At 35.8% G+C, this 19,338-nt stretch overlaps 1 protein-coding gene across 3 annotated transcripts; it reads right to left on the reverse strand.

Annotated features, from left to right (window-relative positions):
* Window positions 1-1,564: 1,564 nt before the first annotated feature.
* LOC129882479 (uncharacterized) lies at window positions 1,565-15,705 on the reverse strand. 3 transcript variants are annotated; one of them, XM_055956778.1, is made up of 10 exons: window positions 15,632-15,705; window positions 14,872-15,142; window positions 10,663-10,848; window positions 8,845-8,937; window positions 4,691-4,873; window positions 4,505-4,607; window positions 4,233-4,418; window positions 2,674-3,797; window positions 2,108-2,508; window positions 1,565-2,031 (listed from the first exon to the last, which is right to left on the reverse strand). In XM_055956778.1, the coding sequence occupies exons 2-10, from the start codon at window positions 15,103-15,105 to the stop codon at window positions 1,968-1,970; spliced, it is 2,574 nt and encodes an 857-aa protein (XP_055812753.1). In that variant the 5' UTR covers window positions 15,106-15,142; window positions 15,632-15,705; the 3' UTR covers window positions 1,565-1,967. The 3 variants fall into 3 exon arrangements, with proteins under 3 accessions (XP_055812753.1, XP_055812752.1, XP_055812754.1); XM_055956777.1 differs by lacking the exon at window positions 15,632-15,705 and having other exon boundaries at window positions 14,872-15,467; XM_055956779.1 differs by lacking the exons at window positions 1,565-2,031; window positions 15,632-15,705 and having other exon boundaries at window positions 2,343-2,508; window positions 2,739-3,797; window positions 14,872-15,470.
* Window positions 15,706-19,338: the final 3,633 nt, after the last annotated feature.

Here is a 19,338-nt window from a genome sequence, read left to right on the forward strand (position 1 = left end):
GGCTACCCACCACGAGACCCACCACGGCTCGTGAAAAGCACCACGGACCGTGGTGATTTTCCATGGTGGTTTCCTTAGACGAACATTATTGGAGTTTGCAGGGATAGTTTCAGGACTTCCTTCACGGAGACCATGAAGGTCATCGCTGTCCGTGAATAACAAGCGTAGTGCAGGACGTGCAGGAGGGTCTGCAGGGGTGCTTACCATGGGACCCACCATGGTCTATGAAGGGTTGTACTGCCCGTGGTGGTCCAGCGTGGTCCCTGCCTTTGGAAATTTTCTGAGGGCCTTAGAGGAAGGGTCACCACGGAGGGCACCACGGCTCGTAGTGCTCACCACGACCCGTGGTCCCTTCCCTGAAGGACTGAGGTTCAAGGACTCCACCACGATGGCACACCACGAGGCGTGGTGTGGACCACGACCCATAATGGCCTTCGTTGTCATCACCTAGTGCCAAAATCAGAAATTTTCTGAGATTTTACCCTTTGTTCCTTGTTTTTCGACTTTTCATCTTCCGAGGTCTTACACTTCTTCCATAACCAAAGCATGGAGAAGTAAGCGATAAGAGGGCCCTATGGTGAATGTGGTCATAAATGGTCATAAATCCATTATAGAGTCCGACTACAATGACCAAATTGATTTAAATATAATTTATGACTTTGTCGAAAGTGTGCCAACCTACAAACTAACATTTTCCTCTATGAAATCAATTATACGTGTGTGTGTATGTATGTGTATATATATATATATATGCATATATATATATATATATATATATATAGATAGATAGATAGATAGAGAGAGAGAGAGAGATATATTTGTATCTATATTATATTTAAGGGAAAAGGGTTAAAAGGTCCTTAAACTATTTGAAATGAACAAAAATACCCTCCGTTGATAGTTTGATCCAAAAATACCCTTATCATCAATACTTTGATCCAGAAATATCACTATTGTTATTTAATGGGTCAAAAATGCATTTTTCCGAATAAATATTTAAAAAGGAAAAAAAAATCGTGTTCCTTATAAAATAATATTACTTTTAAGGAACTCTATTCTTGTTTTCTTCCTTTTTAAACCACTTTAAGTAATAAAAATGTAGAAAATTATTTTATTCTTCGTAATCTCATTTTATCAATTAGAATAGAATAATTTCATGTATTCTAAGATTTAACAAATAATATATGTCATATATATAAGATCATAATAAATCTATCATTAATTTTTATTCAAATAATGATAGAAAATAATTATAATAAAATAAGAAATATTTTTGAAGTTTTTAATTTTTTTCTAATTGAAGTAGAATAAACATTTGCTAATAAAAGAAATATTTATTAGAAAAAAATTGGGTTCAAAAAAAATATATATATTTATTTAAAAAAGAATATTTTTGATCTACTAAATAATAATAAGACATAATAAGGCAAAGCGTGGACAAATTCACTAGTGATAGCTAATTTAGAATCTGAACCTCATTTGGAATCAAAAAAAATTGTGCTATAATTAGAATCTTCATCTAATATTCTAGAGTCTCAGAGGTTGTAAAATCAAAGAGAGAATATGCTATCAACCAGAAATGTATTCAAGCTTCATGATTTTTGATATAGAAGCAATCTTCTAAAACCAGCATAACTAAGGGATGTTTTCATCCCAAATATCTCCATTCACTCCCCTATCTGTTGTTACAAATGACGCACTTAACCAAAAGTCATCTTATGACAAGCCTACAACTTATAATCAAGAGCACAGCCACATAAAGAAATTCTATGATTTTAACATCCTATACAAGTGCAACTCACATAAACACATCTTCTGTAATAATGTACAAACACCTTGAATGAAGTTGCACATTGTAAAAACTAATGGTACATCATGCATTTGAAATCAGGATGACCATGAGGCAGAAACGCCTTGATCATACTTCCTTTCTAGCAGAACACCAGGAGAATCTCCAGAACCCACAATCAGAAAGACAAAGGAGGGAAATCATCTTCATCTTTTAGATGGTATGATGACTTGAGGATAACCCTGAATGTGTAAAAGATAGCTTAGGAGTTTGAGATTGAATACTATAGGAGTTACTACTAATCAAAGTTGCTCATACCTATCAAGTTCCTCACTAAAAACAGAATTTGACCTCTGTATTGCAGATATTGGAGATACTGAGCTGGAGTGTTGAGTAGGAGAAGAAACAGCTTTTTGTTGCCTACTCCTTTCAGAGATACTTGTTCCCAAAGGCACCAAGCCAACAGAACCAAATTCAACGACTCCCTCGGTCTGTAAAACCATACCAGTCATGCTATGGTGTCCCCTCCTATGAGGGGATGACAAAGGGTGGACATTACTTTGATCAGCAGAAGATTCAGATTGCAGCTGTTCATGGAAGCTTCTCTCAAGTGTGTGCATCTCTGTGAAAGTTGCCCGGCCATTAGTTCGGGGAGATCTCAATCCTGCCTGATGTCTACCCTTCACCATTGATGGCCTATAACCTTGTGGAGGACGATTCTGCAAAAATTAAGCCATAAAGAACTTACCAAACAAGGAAGATAATTTTGCTCACAGCAGAAAGAAATGTATGCATGGGACTAACACCCACATGTACAACGACTATTGCACATGAGCCCCATACATTTAAAATGCCAATAAACAACAGGTAGAACATGAGTATACCAAATTCGGGAAATATGTCCCAGTTCCCCGTTGCTTTGGCATCTCTTCCAAGGCATAAGGCATACCATGCATTAACATTGGATTTATGGGGTAAAATGCTTGACTTGGGATAACACCATTTGTACTCCCGTGAGAAAACCCATTTGTTTTCATATATGACGGCTGCTGAGCAGCTTCCCATGAGTACTTAATGTGATACGGAGATGGTGGTGCTTGAGGTACAGGCATAGCAGGAATATTCAAGGTATATTCATAAAACCAGCGCCCATACTGCAAATACTTCAAGTAATTATCATAGTCCCCACTTAGATCAGACAAAGCTTTCGAAGAAATTTCAGCACCATTTGTTGACGCCAAATCCCAGTTCAAATGATCTCCTCCAGAGCAACCATAAGATTCTGGAATAGAAGAGGCAGCTTCTTTAACATCCAATACAGTCTGCTTCAAGCCATGGACAGTAAAATCCTTTCCCTCATTAGTAGGCCGCGATGACCCAGATGGAACACTCTTCTCAGAGTTGCCAAACTGTTTCGTATGGGAAATTTCATTTTTTATCTCCCTATTGCACACCAGGGAGTTGGCAAAAAATAGATGAGGTGCATGATAAGGCATACCCCGAGTTGATTGGCACTTTTTGCTACTTGAATCAGTCAGTTTAGGCATATCTGTAGATATTGAAAGGCCATTCTCAATGGAGCTAGCAAGATCTGCTGCATCACCAAAAAGACGGTAACCCAACTGGCTTCCCTTTCCATGCCTCTCTGCCACCAACGGCAGCATAGATTGATGTGCCTCGATAATGCCTTTCTGATGTCCATCTTCTCTGCAAGAAGATCCATCGGGATTGAGCTTACAAATTCCATGTGTTCCACCATCACTAGCAAAACTTAATTCAAATTTTCCCTGCTCTATTTTTGATGGTTCAAAATTTGGAGCAGGAGAGGCAAGAGAGAAGTCATTGCTCCGATCTTGAACATCAGGCCTCTCTCCACTATCATGCCGATCCATAGTATTAGGGAAAAACTTATAAAGTTCCTCCACGATATTATCTTCGGATTGTAGAAGAATGCTTTCCAGCTTTCTAGCCCCATAATTGATGGCACTTCGTATCCGGTAGAAATTCCCTGCATAACAGATAGACATGATAGAGCATATCACTGAATGGACAAGGAAAACAAGGTCTTGGATGACTACTGGTCCAATGTCCAAATTCGCTTCCATAACCAAACCTATCTTTTTCTCTGAAGCTAGTTGTTGGAATGTCATAATCAGGAAACACTAGGAATTATCTGATTATGTTATTTCATTCTCAACTGGCAAAAAGAATAATCCTAACCCACTGGATATAATTTGGTTTGACTATGATGCAAAACCACATTATGAATGCAAAAAGTTTGATTGAATTATACCTAATTTGGAACCTTTTAACCCTGCCCCAACAACTATGAAATACCACATATCCGATGGTATATGATACCAGCATAAAATACATTGATTATCATGAGCATTATATTGTAGTATCAAAGAGGATAGAGAATTAAGTTTAGGAGACATTATACCTTTACTGACACTGCGACCAAGATTATTATTTTCCTTTAGAGGATCAATTATGTTAAGATACTTTTGAAGAATTGTCCGGGAATTTAAATCACCACCTTTAGAAGGCACTGAAAACTTTTCAAGACAATATCTAACGAAATCATTGCTGAGCAGTAAATCACCACCATCATTTTCAGGCATCTCAACTGCATGATAGGAAACAAAATCATTGGAACCAAACAAAAAAGTGACAGGATCAGTACAAACTCCAACGTCAGAACATGTTGCTTACCAACAGATTCCGGTAAAGAGGATATGCGAACAGGCCCAGTTAGACTAACACAATAGTTTTCCCAATCGAACTTGCCGAAGTAGTCCAAAAATTTATATAGAACCTAGAATTCACCATATCAGTCATTAGGCTCACAAATATCAAATGGAAATCTGAAATATCATCAGTTACGCCAGGGGAACTCACTGCTAAGGGACCATCTAGTGTTGTATGAAAAAAATGAAAGATGTACAGAACCAAAGTTTCTAAGGCATAAGTAGAAAACAAGCCATGATGAGCACCAAGAAGCCGGCTTTCATAATAGCACCAAGTTTTTATCAAGATAATGCTGCGTTTAAATAGATGATCTTTTCCAATGAGGCGATCAACCTGTAAAGTAAGCAGAGCCCAATAAGTGAATAAGTTTGCTTCCAATATCACAAATAAAATGATCAAAGACAGCTACAAAACAAAAGGATGACCAAGAAAAGAAGAAACTTCGGGTTATCGGAACATCAACATCTTCTCAATTCCAGTAGTCATGGTTTCATCAATTTATAATCATTTTAAACCTCGAAATAGTTTGTTTAAATTGAGCTCCCGAGATTTGACTATGGCCAATTCCCTAGAGGTGGGAACGAAGTTGATGGCTATGGAGGCTTGGGGGAGTAGTGGAGATGCAAATAGTACGTGAGATAATATTGCCGGTTGCATTAGGGAAATGGCTAGAGAGGTGTTGGGGATCTCGAGAGGTAGTTGAATTAACATCAAGGGGACTGGTGGTGGAATGTAGAAGTTCAAAGGGAAGTGGAGGCAAAAAAAGTGGCGTATGCGAAACTGGTGGATAGTAAGGATGAGGAGGAAAAGCAGATATATAGGGAAAAGTATAAAGGGGTGAGGAAGGAGGCTAAGATGGCAGTTAAGGAAGCAAAAACAGCCATTGAATGCTTGTACGAAGAATTACAGGGTAAAAGCAGGGATAAGAAGTTGTACAAGCTAGCCGAGGCGAGAGAAAGGAGGGCCACGATCTAAATAAAGTGAAGTACATCAAGGGCGACGAAGGCAATATACTGGTAGAGGAGATGCTCATTCGCCAAAGCTGAAAGTCGTACTTCCATAAACTCTGGAATGAAGATGAGGAAAGAGACATTGTGTGTATAAAGGTAAAGGAGGTCAAAGGTGCTATTAGTAGGATGCACAGCAGAAAAGCGACTAGGCCAGATGAGATCCCGATGGAATTTTGTAGGAGCGGAGGCAGCGCATGTATGGAGTGGCTAACTAGATTATTTAATGAAGTTTTTAAGATGACGAAAATGCCCAAGGAGAGGAAGTGGAGTACAATGATTCTATTGAACAAGAACAAGGGTGACATTCAGAGTTGCAACAACTATAGGGGTATAAAGCTACTAAGTCACACTATGAAAGTTTAGGAGAGAGTGGTGGTACTGAGGGTAAGGAGGGGCATGTCTATTTTCGAGAACAATTTTGGATGCATGTCATGACAATCAACTGTAGAAATCTCCATCTTGTTAGGAAACCAGTAGAGGAGTGTAGGGAGAGGAAGAAGGACCTTCACATGGTGTTCATCGACCTAGAAAAAGCATATGACAAAGTCCCAAAGGAGGTTTTATGGAGATGCTTGGAGACTAACGGTATCCCTGTGGTGCACACTAGGGCGATCAAATATATGTATGATGGAGCCAAGACCTAGGTAAGAACACTAGAGGAGACTCGGAGCATTTTTTAGTTGTGATGAGGCTGCAATAGGGATCAACTCTTAGCTTATTTTTATTTGCTTTGGTGATAGAGGTGAGGTGCCATGTTGTATGTTATTTGCAAATGACATAGTGCTGATGACAAGACCCGTGGTGGGGTTAACGCTAAATTGATGGTTTGGAGACAGAGCCTGGAGTCTAAAAGGTTCAGGTTGAGTACGACCTAGAAAAAATATTTTGAATGCAAGTTCAGTCACGTAGCGCCTGGTGTTGACGTGGAAGTGAGTATTGATTCAAATGGCATCAAAAAGAGAGGAAGCTTCAAGTATCTTGGGTCTATTATCTAGGAAAATGGGAAAATTGACGATGATATCACACATCGTATTGATGCAGGGTGGATCAAATAGCAGCTCGCATCCAGAGTATTGTGTGATAAGAAGGAGCCACCAAAACTTAAAGGCAAGTTTTACAAAGTAGTGGGTAGACCAACTATGTTGTATGGGACAGAGTGTTGGCAGACAAGCACTTTCACATTCAAAAGATGAGGATGTTACGGTGGATGTGTGGGCATTCTAGGAATGATAAGATTAGAAAGGAAAATATTTGGGACAAGGTAGGAGCGATATCGGTGGAGGACAAGTTGCGGAAAGTGAGGTTGAAGTGGTTCTTATATGTGAATAGGAGATGCATGGATGTCCTAATGCGGAGGTATGAGAGGTTGGCTACGAATGGTTTCAGAAGAGGTAAAGGTAGGCCAAAGAAGCAACACAACATAACACAGTTGCAGCTTATCGAAAACATAACCTTAGGAGGTTGTAGAGGACATGGATTGAGGTAGAAGGTTAGTTGGTAGTAGAGTGTTGTCTTGCTTATCCTACCTTACTAGTAGTCGTAGTATTTCTTCTATAGTGTTTGTCCCCAGATTTCAGGCATTATCTACTATGAGCCCGTTTGGATTGGCTTTAAGTTGGTCAAAACCAACTTAAAGCCCCTTTTCAGCTTTTGGACGTGTTTGTCTAATGCTGACTTTAAGCCAGAAAGTTCTTAAAGTCAGTCAAAAATGAAAAGTTAGGATTCCTAACTTTTTTTTCCAAAGTGCTTAAAGTCATTTTCTTTGACCATGAAAATTACTTTTATATCCCTTATATCTTAACTAAATTCCCAAACTACCTTTTTTTATTCTTTTAACCCTAAAATTCACATCATAAGCACTTTTATCCAAACACTCAACTGCTTATTTATAAAAAAAACTTTCAGCATTTCAAAGTTCTAAAAGCACTTCATACATAAAAGTTACTTTTTTTAAGCCCATCCAAACGGGCTCTATATCTTGTACTTTGATTATCACACTTTTTGTTGTAGCTATGATGGATTGGGGTTACAACTCAATTTGTCTATCTTCCGCATGAAAATGTTGTCTTCGATGTCACTCTATGCCTTTTTTATAATGTTTGCTTATGTTTTAGATCATGGAGTCCTAAGGGTACTGAAACATCAAATGGAAGGAAAAGCTAAGGAAAGAAATGAACAAATTTCAATGAGCCATCGCCTAATGGGTTTGGTGTATCGCAAATCTGCCTGGGGTTAGCGGAAGGTAACAGTTCAATCCACTTCTTTGCATCAACGATCGGCGACACAAAAGACCACTTGACGTATCGCCGAAGTGTTTTGACGAAGACAAAATGCATCGCCTAAAATTACAATTGCCTAAAGGAAAAATCAATTGCACAAGACAAAACGACGAGGTGAAAACCCAAGTCGGCACATCGCCGAAAGGTTTGGCGAGTTCGATCGAGATCGCCAAAATGGCTTTGATGGCAAATTTGTGAATACCTTCTCTGAAGTATAAATACAATTGGAGGAGTGATTGATTAAATTTACACTTTGCTGAATTCTAAGAACATTCTCTGCAAACCCTTGGTAATTGAAAAAACCTGCACTTGGGATTGGTGGAACATTCTTGTGATTCAACACTTTTGGCATGAAGAAGTACAGTGGGCAGTCACACGCATGAAAGGTCGAAACAGTGTAGCACAAGTGTATAGGATGACTTTGGCTGGAACCATTTATTGCTTGTGGATTGTACACAATACAGAATTTTCCAACATAAACAGACACCTTAGGAGACATATCATACGAGATGTGCATGGAAGAGGATCCCAACAAGCCAGATTAGGTAGTAGATTACAACAACTCAGGTTGAAATGTCTATGTGATATTGCTATAAAGCACATTTTTTTTATTTTAATGAATATCCCTAGTATTGATGTAATAGGTGCGTAGGGACAATTATTAGAATGTGATGCTTAGCAGAACTTGGGGTTTCATGTCAAAGCCTGTTGTTTTGATGTTTTGAAATGTTCACTTTGGTAAATAAAATATTTACTTACCAAAAAAAGGTCCACAACCAGTGACATACGAAAGAACTGATATAATTTTAATAACATATCAACCCTGAATTCAAGATTGCAAAAACTATCTTTTAGTACTTGTACATTTAGCAGAACAAGACAGGCAAAAAGACAACATGCCCAGAGTAATATTTTACTACACAATCAACTGCATATAGAGTGTATTTTTCAACAGTTCAATGACCAATTTCTAATATTTAGAAGAGAAATAAGTTTCAGAAAAGATTATACCTACCTGCTCAAGAAAGCCGAGAGTACAAAGACCACCTATTTGGTTTAAGGAAATATCAACAACTATGTTCTGCACAATGCATTTTACAAGCTTAACCTGCCATATGAGAGTAAGACATCAGGGAGACAAGAAACAGCTTTAGTATTAACAATAATAAACTAAAGATACAAATTTGCAAGGAACAGGAGAATAAAGTTGGCAAGATGCATAAGTTGCAGGGGATAATGCAGGACATGATTGTACAGTGCAAATTTGTAATAGAGCTTTGGGCCTTGCTAGATTCCCTTTTTTTATACAACTTGGCAATTCTCTGAAAGATTGGCATGATGTGACTAGTTGGAGGGTAGAGAAATGAAGTGCGGGAAAGAGATACAAAAGGCAATCCTCTTTGCATGGTTCAAACAATTTAGGGAAAAAGGATCAGCCAGGACTTTAGGAGTGGAGAAACCAGTGTAGAAAGTCAACATTGTTCTTTTTTTCCACTTATACTTTTAGTTTAAAGATTCCTTTTGTATCCATGGTTGGTTGTACTTCGAAAACTTAAGAGGTATTACTGTCTAAGGTGACATAGTCTTGGTGTTCTTGATAAAAAGATCTTGATTTACCCCACCACCACCAAGAGGGGGAAAAAACTTGCAAGTCGAATAGGTTTCCCTCAATTTGGTTCCCTAAAGCATAACTAGTAAATCCAGGTCACCAAGGCAACAGATGTATTTGGATTTCATCAAAAAAGAAACTCTAATCATGCCAAATATGAGAATTTATAGAGAAATATAAAATAAATAAAAACCATGCCAAATATGAGAATTTTTAGAGAAATATAAAAAATATAAAAAAACATGCCAAATATGATGTTAGCTAAGTAAAGGTAGAAATTTAATGTTTCCAGTGTGTTATGTGAAAAAGCAAAGGAAAGAGTGATCAAAGGATAGAAAGAGAAAGGAAAAGGAAAGGCAAAATTATAAACCTAATGCAAGCACAGGAAATACAGCTCACGTGATGATAAGTTATATCATGGGAATAAACATGGAAATCAAAGTTGATGATTATTACGATTCAAATACTTCACTAAATCAATCATTGATACAAACAACTGAAGTTCATTTAACCTTGTTAAAATATGTCACCATCTCATTTAAAAGCTTCAATTGTTAGAGAGCACAATTAAATTTACTTAATTATGTTTTCAACACGCTCCCTCATGTGCGGGCCTGATTCTTTTTTCAGGGGCCAAGCATATGAAAATTCTTTTGATTAATGGGTGGCGGAGAAACTCGAACCAAAGACCTTTGCCGGTTCTAATACCATGTTAAAGTATGTGACCATCTCATCTAGCAGTTAGAAAGAGCACACTTTAATTTACTAAATGGTGTGTCAACAAACCTTATTTAATTCACAACTGACAACCACAGCCAACCTAGATTTTCCAGCTTCTTCAGTAAGAACATTATAGAAATAAAATCATTTTAGAGCAACACAATCAAAGAGTTAGGCCTCTAGCAATCAAAGCCAAACGCTTGAGATTGCACGCGCCAATTAAAAGGTTTACTAATTTTCCTGAACAGAAGGGCTTTCAAAATTTCAACATTTAAGTACCACTAACAAACCTTATCTTTCCTTAAAAAGAGGGACACACCTCAAAATAAGATATTTTTCATAAGTAAAACATTACTAAAAGCTTAGAAAGTAAACAAACAACATCGAACATACAGACCAGATATCAGTCTTCCAAGATGCTTTGAGCCCAATAACACACCATCACATAAAATGGGACGGAGATAGTATAACATATTGAACAGTACAACTAAAAAAATTTAGCACCTCAGCACGAATCAACTGCACATCTTTTACAACGAATTCTGCAGCCCTATTTTTGTCCTCTGCTTCAAGTATAGACACCATATCATTAGCCAAAGCGTCCTCAAAATTTGTTCCACCAAATGTGGTCAAATCAATATCTCCATCAGGAAGATAGGTCTTTAATGGGACAGAACCGTAAGGGAACACCTGTAATTGGTTCCAAGAAAACATTTATTTAAGATTTGGACTCAAAGCACAAAACTAACATTGACTGCAAATATAGAATATGAAAACAATAAAATTGTAGAAATACCTATCTGCAATCTTTGCATTTGGGGAAAAAAAAACAAAAAACCAAAAACAAATTTGTCTTGAACTATCCTGTCTCCAACTGAGTAAAGGAAATATTTTATCATAAAATGTGTCAAAAGAGATTTACTGTTCTTTTATTTTCAAAAAAAAAAAAAAGATCTACTGTTCTTTCACCAATTTCCCTACCCCTAGCTGCCCTCTTCCCTCCACAGAAGTTGTTCCCCTTAAACCTGAACTAATATTATACTTCAAGAAGACCAACTCAAAATAGACAAGCCACCATGTCACCATACCTCTAATTAACCATGCTACCATCAGCCATCAAAACATAAAGATAAATAGGCCTACATTAATAAATATTCGAAATGAAAGCAGTCACCTCACGGTTAGAATATTGTTGTTCATACTGCCTCACTATCTTCTTTTCGTTGACAAGTCGTGTATCTTCTCATCAAGGATTAGTCTGGACACTTTCTAGTCTAATGATACTTTCTTGATTATAGTAGTGCATTTGAAAGGAAGTTTTGCTATGGATAAACAATTAGGACACCTGAACCATGGATCTAGCACCATCCATGCACTAGCGTAACAATAATTCACAGATGCATCAAATTAAAATTGTAGGAATATGAATACCTGTCAAATCTTCGCATTTAAAAAAAAAACATTGTCTACAACTCCCTGTCCCAACTGAGCAAAGGAATGAAGAGAGATTTACTGTTCCTAACACCAATTTCCCTACCACTAATTGTCCTCTTGCTTCCACAGAAGTTGTTCCTCTTCCACCTGACCTGATAATATACTTCAAAAAGGCCAACTCAAAATAGATATGCCACCATGTCCCACTACCTCTAGTTAACCATGGTACAATCACCCATCAAAAGATATAGATAAATAGGTCTACATAATAACATATTCGAAATGGAAGCACATCACCAAACACGGTTAGAATATTACAGTTCATACTACCTAGCTATCTTCTTTTTGTTATTATTGCCTAGCTATCTTTTATGTTGCTCGGACTCTCCAAAGTTGATGCTGCATCCGTGTCGGATCCTCCAAAAAAGCACTACCTTTGGAGGATCAGAAATGCACCCGTCGCCATTTTTAAAGAGTCCATGCGACATAGGCTATCTTGTCATCTAGGGTTAGTCCGGAGGCATTTTAGTCTAATTTTACTTTCTTAATTATAGTAGTGCATTTGAAAGGAATTTTTGCTAAGGATAAGTAATTTGGGCACGTGAACCATGGATCTAGCACATGCATGCACCCGCGTAACCACGATTCATAGATGTACTAGCAAATTGAAATTGTAACCTCATCAAATGATCCAATAGCGATATTGGAATGCTAAATTTAGCAATTTAAATCAATATCCTCATGTTTTACCATTAACAAGCATCTTTTGACTTTTAATACAAATCAAACCTTCAGAAAAATGTGATGTTAACCATCTTCTCTTAACAACTTCACCATTTATACCTTAAATATTCCATCTGAATTAAGAAAAAACTGTGACCTAAATAATGCCCTAGGGCTTCAGTTCAATGATAATACACTAGTATGTGATGTGAAAGTTAGGTGCACGTTCCCTCTCATGGACCAAAAGTCGAGTAGTATGTAAGTGGAAAAGGGTAGAAGGACAGACCCATTATTCATCAAGTTCCAAACCGTGCTTCAGTTGGAATTTCTCGATGGTTTGTTCTATGACTAATTGCAACCTTATTCCCAATCCTTAAATTGAAGTGTTCTACCTATTAGAAGTAGTATTGTCATATAACTCTCCTTCTCCAGTTGATCTTTCAACCCCCACCGCCCCACACCCTTCTCATTAATACTTGACTTCACACCACCATTATTCTGCTCCTATGAAGAATAAGATTTAGAAACGGCATCGATAATCAACAAGTAAGCTTCTATGTAACCAAAACCATACCCTAAACCTGATCATAAATAAACCGAGTCAATAAATATAGAGCCTGTTTGGCCAAGCGTTTTTTAGGTTAGAAGCACTTTTTTTTCAAAAGCACTTTTTTCGTAGATTCAGGTGGTTGAGACAAACATGCTAAACATTAATAAAATATTAGAAATGGAAGCAAGTCACCTAACGTGGTTAGAATATTATTATTCATACTGCCTAACTATCTTCTTTTTGTTGAGAAGTTGTGTATCTTGTAATCTAGGTTTAGTCTGGAGGCTTTCTACTCTAATTTTACTTTCTTCATTATAGTAGTGCATTTGACAGGAAGTTTTTCTATGGATAGATAATTTAGACACCTTAACCATGGATAGATAATTTAGACACTTGAACCATGGATCTACCACCATTTAAACCATGATTCACAGATGCACTAGCAAATTAAAATTGTGACCTCATCAAATGATTCAATAGCGATTTTGGAATGCTAAATTTAGCAATTTAAATAATTATCCTCATGTTTTACCATTTACAAACATATTTTGGCTTTAAATACAAATCAAACCTTCAGAGAAATGTGATGTTATCCATCTTCTCTAAACAACTTTACAATTTTATACCTTAAATATTCCATCTAAATTGACTCAAAAATAAATCCATCAAATTAAGAAAAGTGTGATCTAAATGCCCTAGGGCATTTGTTCAATGATAATAGCCTAGTGTGTGATGTGAAAGTTAGGTGCATGTTCCCTTTCATGGACCAAGATTCTGGTATGTAAGTGGAGAAGGGTAAAAGGACAGACCCATTATTCACCAAGTTCCAAACCATGCTAAAGTTGGAATTTCTTTATGGTTTGTTCTATGGAAAAATTGCAACCTTGTTGCCATTCCATAAATTGAAGTGATCTACTTATCAGGTAGTATTGGCATATAACTCTCCTTCTCCTCTTGATCTTTCTACACCCACCATCCCACCCTTTTTGTTAATACTATGACTTCACTCCACCATTATTCTGCTCCTACTCTCAATAAATTATAGCAACGGCATGGACAATCAACAAGCTAAGCTTCTACTAAGCAAAACCATGCCCTAAACCTGATCATAAATACACCGAGTCAATAAATATAGCACTTAATGGATGAACGGCACTGATCAAAATTATCACTTACATAAACTAGTATTCAAACCAAACATTGTTTTCCTTCCTGTGATTATCACTTTATTTTCTATTGGTATTTTTCTTGTCTTCTAGAATTTGCATCGCTTTTCGTTTTAGCCGATATGGTATATATATATTGTTGTTGTTCTCTCTTTCTTGGGACTGATACTTTTGAGCCGAGAGTCTTTCGAAAACAGTCTATCTATCTCCATGAGGTAGTGGTAAGGTCTGCGTACACTCTATACTCCCCAGACCCCACTTGTGTGATTTCACTGGGTATGTTGTTGTTGTTGTTGTTGTTGAGTAAGATTTATTTCCAGCTAAAATAAATTTCACGCTAGAAAACCTACTACTCGAAAAACTGAAATAACTCTAAATTGTTTAAGCCAAGCAGCATTAATGACTCTTAACTTACAAAGCCATGCTTAACCAAGTTTATCACTTTGTTACTTGACATACCTTCCCTAATGAACACAACATCCACGTAGACCTACTCGTATTACTTCACAATCATGAAAATTTACTTCCCTAAATTGCTCTTCATTCAATAATTCGTGTCAAGTAGACCTTGTTGTAGTGAGAATTGTTAATTCATGAGCTGTAGGTCAAAATACAGTAAGATAAACATGAGTAGTTCAAATATGAGCTTAGGCGGATCTTGCATATAAGCAGCATGTTCACCTGCACCCACTATCTTTCAGTGGGAATTTAAACAAGAAAAGCAAATTGAACCAATAACATTAAGCTTACGCTTCTAAGACAAACATACTAAACAAAACTGCTAAAGCTCCAAAGATAACCAAACAGTAAACACAAGGAACGAAAATGGAAACAGTTTACCTCACAACCAAGAGAACCTCGGATCAACCTCTGAACATAGTCAATGACATCTTTTCTCCGTTTTTCCGATACAGTAGTGGGCTGGACTCTCCGAAGAATGTTCTGAGTCACTTTCTCTGCCATCGCCCATCTCTCAGACCCAATATCGGTAACATTTAGGTTCGACGGTATCGCTGGAGAAGATGAAGAAGATAACAAGAAGGACGGTGACGGTGGCAGTGATGGTACCAGCATCTCCTGCTCCTCGACTGAACCGCCGTCGTTTGGTTCCCTAAACACACCCATGAAAATCACAAAAAATAAAAACTTTTTTTTCAATTTTATTATAGAGCTCAAATCATGATTTGATCAGAAAGAATGGAGAAACTCAAAAAAAGAAGAAGCTGGATTCAATGAAACAAGAACTGAAAGTCCCAAAAGAAGAATGAAAAGATTTTATCTTTTCCTTTCTTTGCGAAAAGGGGAATTTGGGGAGTGATGGAAGAAATGAAAACGGGAAAGGGAAGGGAAAAGATTCAAGAGAAAACAAAAACCAAAATGAAAGTTGAAACTTTCAAGAAAAACGAAAAAAAACATGAAGAGGTTTTCAAATCCTAGGGATTTAGTGTAAGATTTTAGTTGTTTATTTCTGTCCCAGAATCTGTTATTTTTTATTTAGTAATTTGTTTCAACCAAAAGGAAAAACGCTTTTGAATAGATTTTGCTTTAAAAATGTAATTTCTCTAATTTGTAATAATAATAATATATTTATGATGAATACCTTCTTCTTCTTTTTTTCGTGTGTGTTGGGTTTGTGGCCTGGGGGAGGGGTTGTGTCTTTTATTTGAGATAATGGTGTATTAATTATTATGGATAAATAGCCATTTACTATTTGGTATCTTCTTTATTTTCAGGCAAAAATCATTCAATTTTAACTACTCACTAGTAGTAGTTTCTTTTATTTGGTCAAGTATAAATTTTTTTTGGTCAAGTCTTACTAGTAGTAGTTACTCCTCCAAACCCTAAAACAGATCCTCTCTCACCTACTTTCCCTTGATGGGTTGTATAGTCATTAAAATATCAAGCGAAATGAATACTCTTTGTATAAACTTGTATACTATTTTTGGTCGAGGCTATAAATAAATCTCAAAATAATTTTATACCGTTAATCAAATAAAATATAAATTTTAATTTAAAATTAATTTTAAATATCTTATTTTATTTGAAATTTTTTACCTTTTAAAATTATAATCACATAACTAGATCAATTCATTTCGGGGAAAACCAGTTAGCTCTGGGTGCGAGTGACATTTCACCCTTTAACTATAAGTCATCTGCTGATTCTTCAACATCAATCGGTCGGACCAATTCTAAGATTATAATCTCAAAATAATTTAGTGTCCAAATCAAGTGATGCCTTTCTTTTAAGGGTGTGCGAAAATCAGTTTAACCGATAAATCGAATAAAAAAGCACTATTGATTTATTAGTATTGGGATATTGGTTAATGGTTTTGTAAAAAAGAATTTATTGGGTTATCGGTTCGATTTTTTATTTTATGATTTTGGTTAATGGTTAAAATTGATAAACCAATAAGATTATATTAAAATTACTATTTTACTCCTAATTATATAACAATGGCTTTATCATTTTACTAACCATATTTTCTAAATTTTAATATTTTTTTCAGTCGTAGGCAACACAAAGTAGCCTCTCTGCCATTCTATTGCGACACCTTCTCTCTTCTCGACACAAACTGGTATTATATGTCTCTTCTTAATTTTAGATATGATTGTGACAAAGACATACAATTAATGTTGTTTTCACAATTTATTGCATGAGTCTTTAGAAGGAATTCGAACATTTTTTTCTTAAACAAAAGTGATCAACGTAAAAATTTGTGTTTCACTTCTATTTTTGCTACTATTTTTATTCTATGAACATTGTGTATATATAATTATATGAACATTTTCTTATTAGTTAAATCGAAAATAGAATCGTTACGGATAAAAAAAAATTAATAATAAATATCTTATTAGTTTGATTATCAAATCAGCATGTTAATAAATTAAAAATTGATAAATTATATCAGTAATACATAAAATCGAATTGATCAATACACATCTTACTTTCTTTTTTATTTAATTTTCCTTATTTGAAAGGTGGGAGTGCGAAGGTAAAATTAAATGATGAATGTGTCATGGTCAGAAGTCAGCATTGTGGAAACTGGTCCCATTGGGTGTTTGAGAGAAGTAAAATTTTATAATTTCTTCCTTTGACTACAATTCGAGGAAGGGTTAGGCTGCAGGAGATTGAATGTTTCATCATTTTAGTGCATGGCCCATCTGAGCAAAAACTGGTCAAAAGGGTAGTTGGGTTTTAGATAAGCATGTTAATGCTACGGTTTGAATGGTTATTTTATAAAATTTATATTATATTATTTTTTCAGTTATTTTATTTTATATAACTAAAATTAAATTTTTCAAAAATGTCCCATTATCTTGATTTTTCTTCCGTATCGGTACAGTTCAATTAATTTTTAGTATTTTTTTAAAAATAATATAAAAGTTAGAACACGCTACCATATATACTTGTGTATGACTTTGGAAAAAATTCTCTAAATATTTTTATTGTTTAAAAGGTGATGATTAAGAAAACAAAAATAGAGAATCATCCCATTATATAGTAGTATAAAATATTAACCAAAGACAAAAAAAAAATATAATTTACATCACACGAGAGGAAAGAACTCAATTAAGATGAAACTCAAAAACTGAGTTTACTTGATTTAAGTATCCAATAAGAAAAAATTAAACTATAAGAGAGAAAAATGTCTAATCACTTGTAGCTTATTATCCAAGATCTTTTGAATACCTTGTAGTTTACTAGTTACTGCTCGAGAGTTGAGATGTTAGAATTAATTTAGTTTCAATCGGAGTAGTATGAGAAGTTTTAGTGTTATGACTTTGAGTGCTAATTATGTTGTCATTTGTAATCACTTCCATTATCTTGGGCCTAAAGCAAAAAATTTAATGTTTTATCATTTTTAAACTTAATATATAAAATATATTTTACACTTATATTATTCGGTACAGTTTGATATTTTTTTAATTATTTTTTATAAAATAAAAAACCTATCCAATTATTCGATACAGTTATAAGTTTATATAAAAACAACCGATTTTATAAAATAAACCTAAAAATTGGTTCGATATGATTTGATTCGGTTAGTTAAGTCGGTTTTTTAAAAACCATTGACACCCCTAGATTCAGATACAGATCGAGTAAGTCACAAACATGGGACAAGGGTTTGATGTCACTATTTACAATTTAGCCTATATTTAATAACTATTTAAAGGTTAATCACTTTATAATGAATATTACATTTTAGACAACCAATACCGAGAGTGTGCAACTTATCACGATCAAATTTCTTAGGCCGTGATAGCACCTGCTTACACCCACCCGTAGATAAGCCTAACCCTTAAACCTTAGCCCGAAACCAAAGGCAATGGACTATCAAGCGGAAGATGAATAAATAGGAAGAAAGTAATTAATAATGAGAAGAAAGAGGACGACTGAAACAATTACAAGAAACCACCCCAAGACCTGACATCAGTCAGTAATCGAGCATCTAAACTAAAATAGAAGTACAAGGCTTTACAAATACAATATGAGTACAGACGGTCTTCAAAAGCAAGTAAAGACTAGTCCTAATATGGCATAGATGAAAATCAGCAACTCCGAACACTAGGAGCTCACCAAATCTCCAAGTAGAAGGTGCTCTGCACCAGTCCAAATCAACAGCGATGACCCGTACTATGATCTGCAGGGGGCAGAAGTATAGTATGAGTACCAAACGAATGGTACTCAGTAGGCATAGGCCGACTGAGCTCCACAGATAAAGCAAGTTTAATTAACATATAATCAGGTAAATATTGCACAAGTAACTAATCAGGAATTATCACAAGAATGACAGAAAGATAAGGCAAGAAGACTAGAAATATAGATAAAGAAATAGAGTCAAAGGACGCACCTGAAACGCAATCTAACAACCTATTAACGGGAATAAGGTATCATAGGAGTCTACTAATGAAAATACAGTTCTAACTGACAACTCTAACCACATAATCACCTAGAAACTATTCCAATTGAGCCTAGCAAGAATTACCAACCATAATCCAACTCAAACTCCACGTAAACCATCTATCAATATAATCAAAGTTAGCATCTACAAGTACAACAAGAGATAAGAGCAAGTATAATCAGATAATAACCGACCGGGCGTCCATATCCCCAGAAGGTACAAACAATAACAAATATACCCCCGGCCCCCATAAAATTGGGGGACTATACCATACAAGTATGCTGGTGATAGGCGATGATAATGAATGCAAGTCTGTAGTAAAAACTAGTGACATCATCGGTGGCTCTCACAGAACAACAACAATAAGTGTATAGACCCACCGTGGGCCTCGGCCTTCCAGGTG

The sequence above is a fragment of the Solanum dulcamara genome, chromosome 3 (genome assembly GCF_947179165.1).
Source record: "Solanum dulcamara chromosome 3, daSolDulc1.2, whole genome shotgun sequence".
Taxonomy (NCBI): Eukaryota; Viridiplantae; Streptophyta; class Magnoliopsida; order Solanales; family Solanaceae; genus Solanum; species Solanum dulcamara.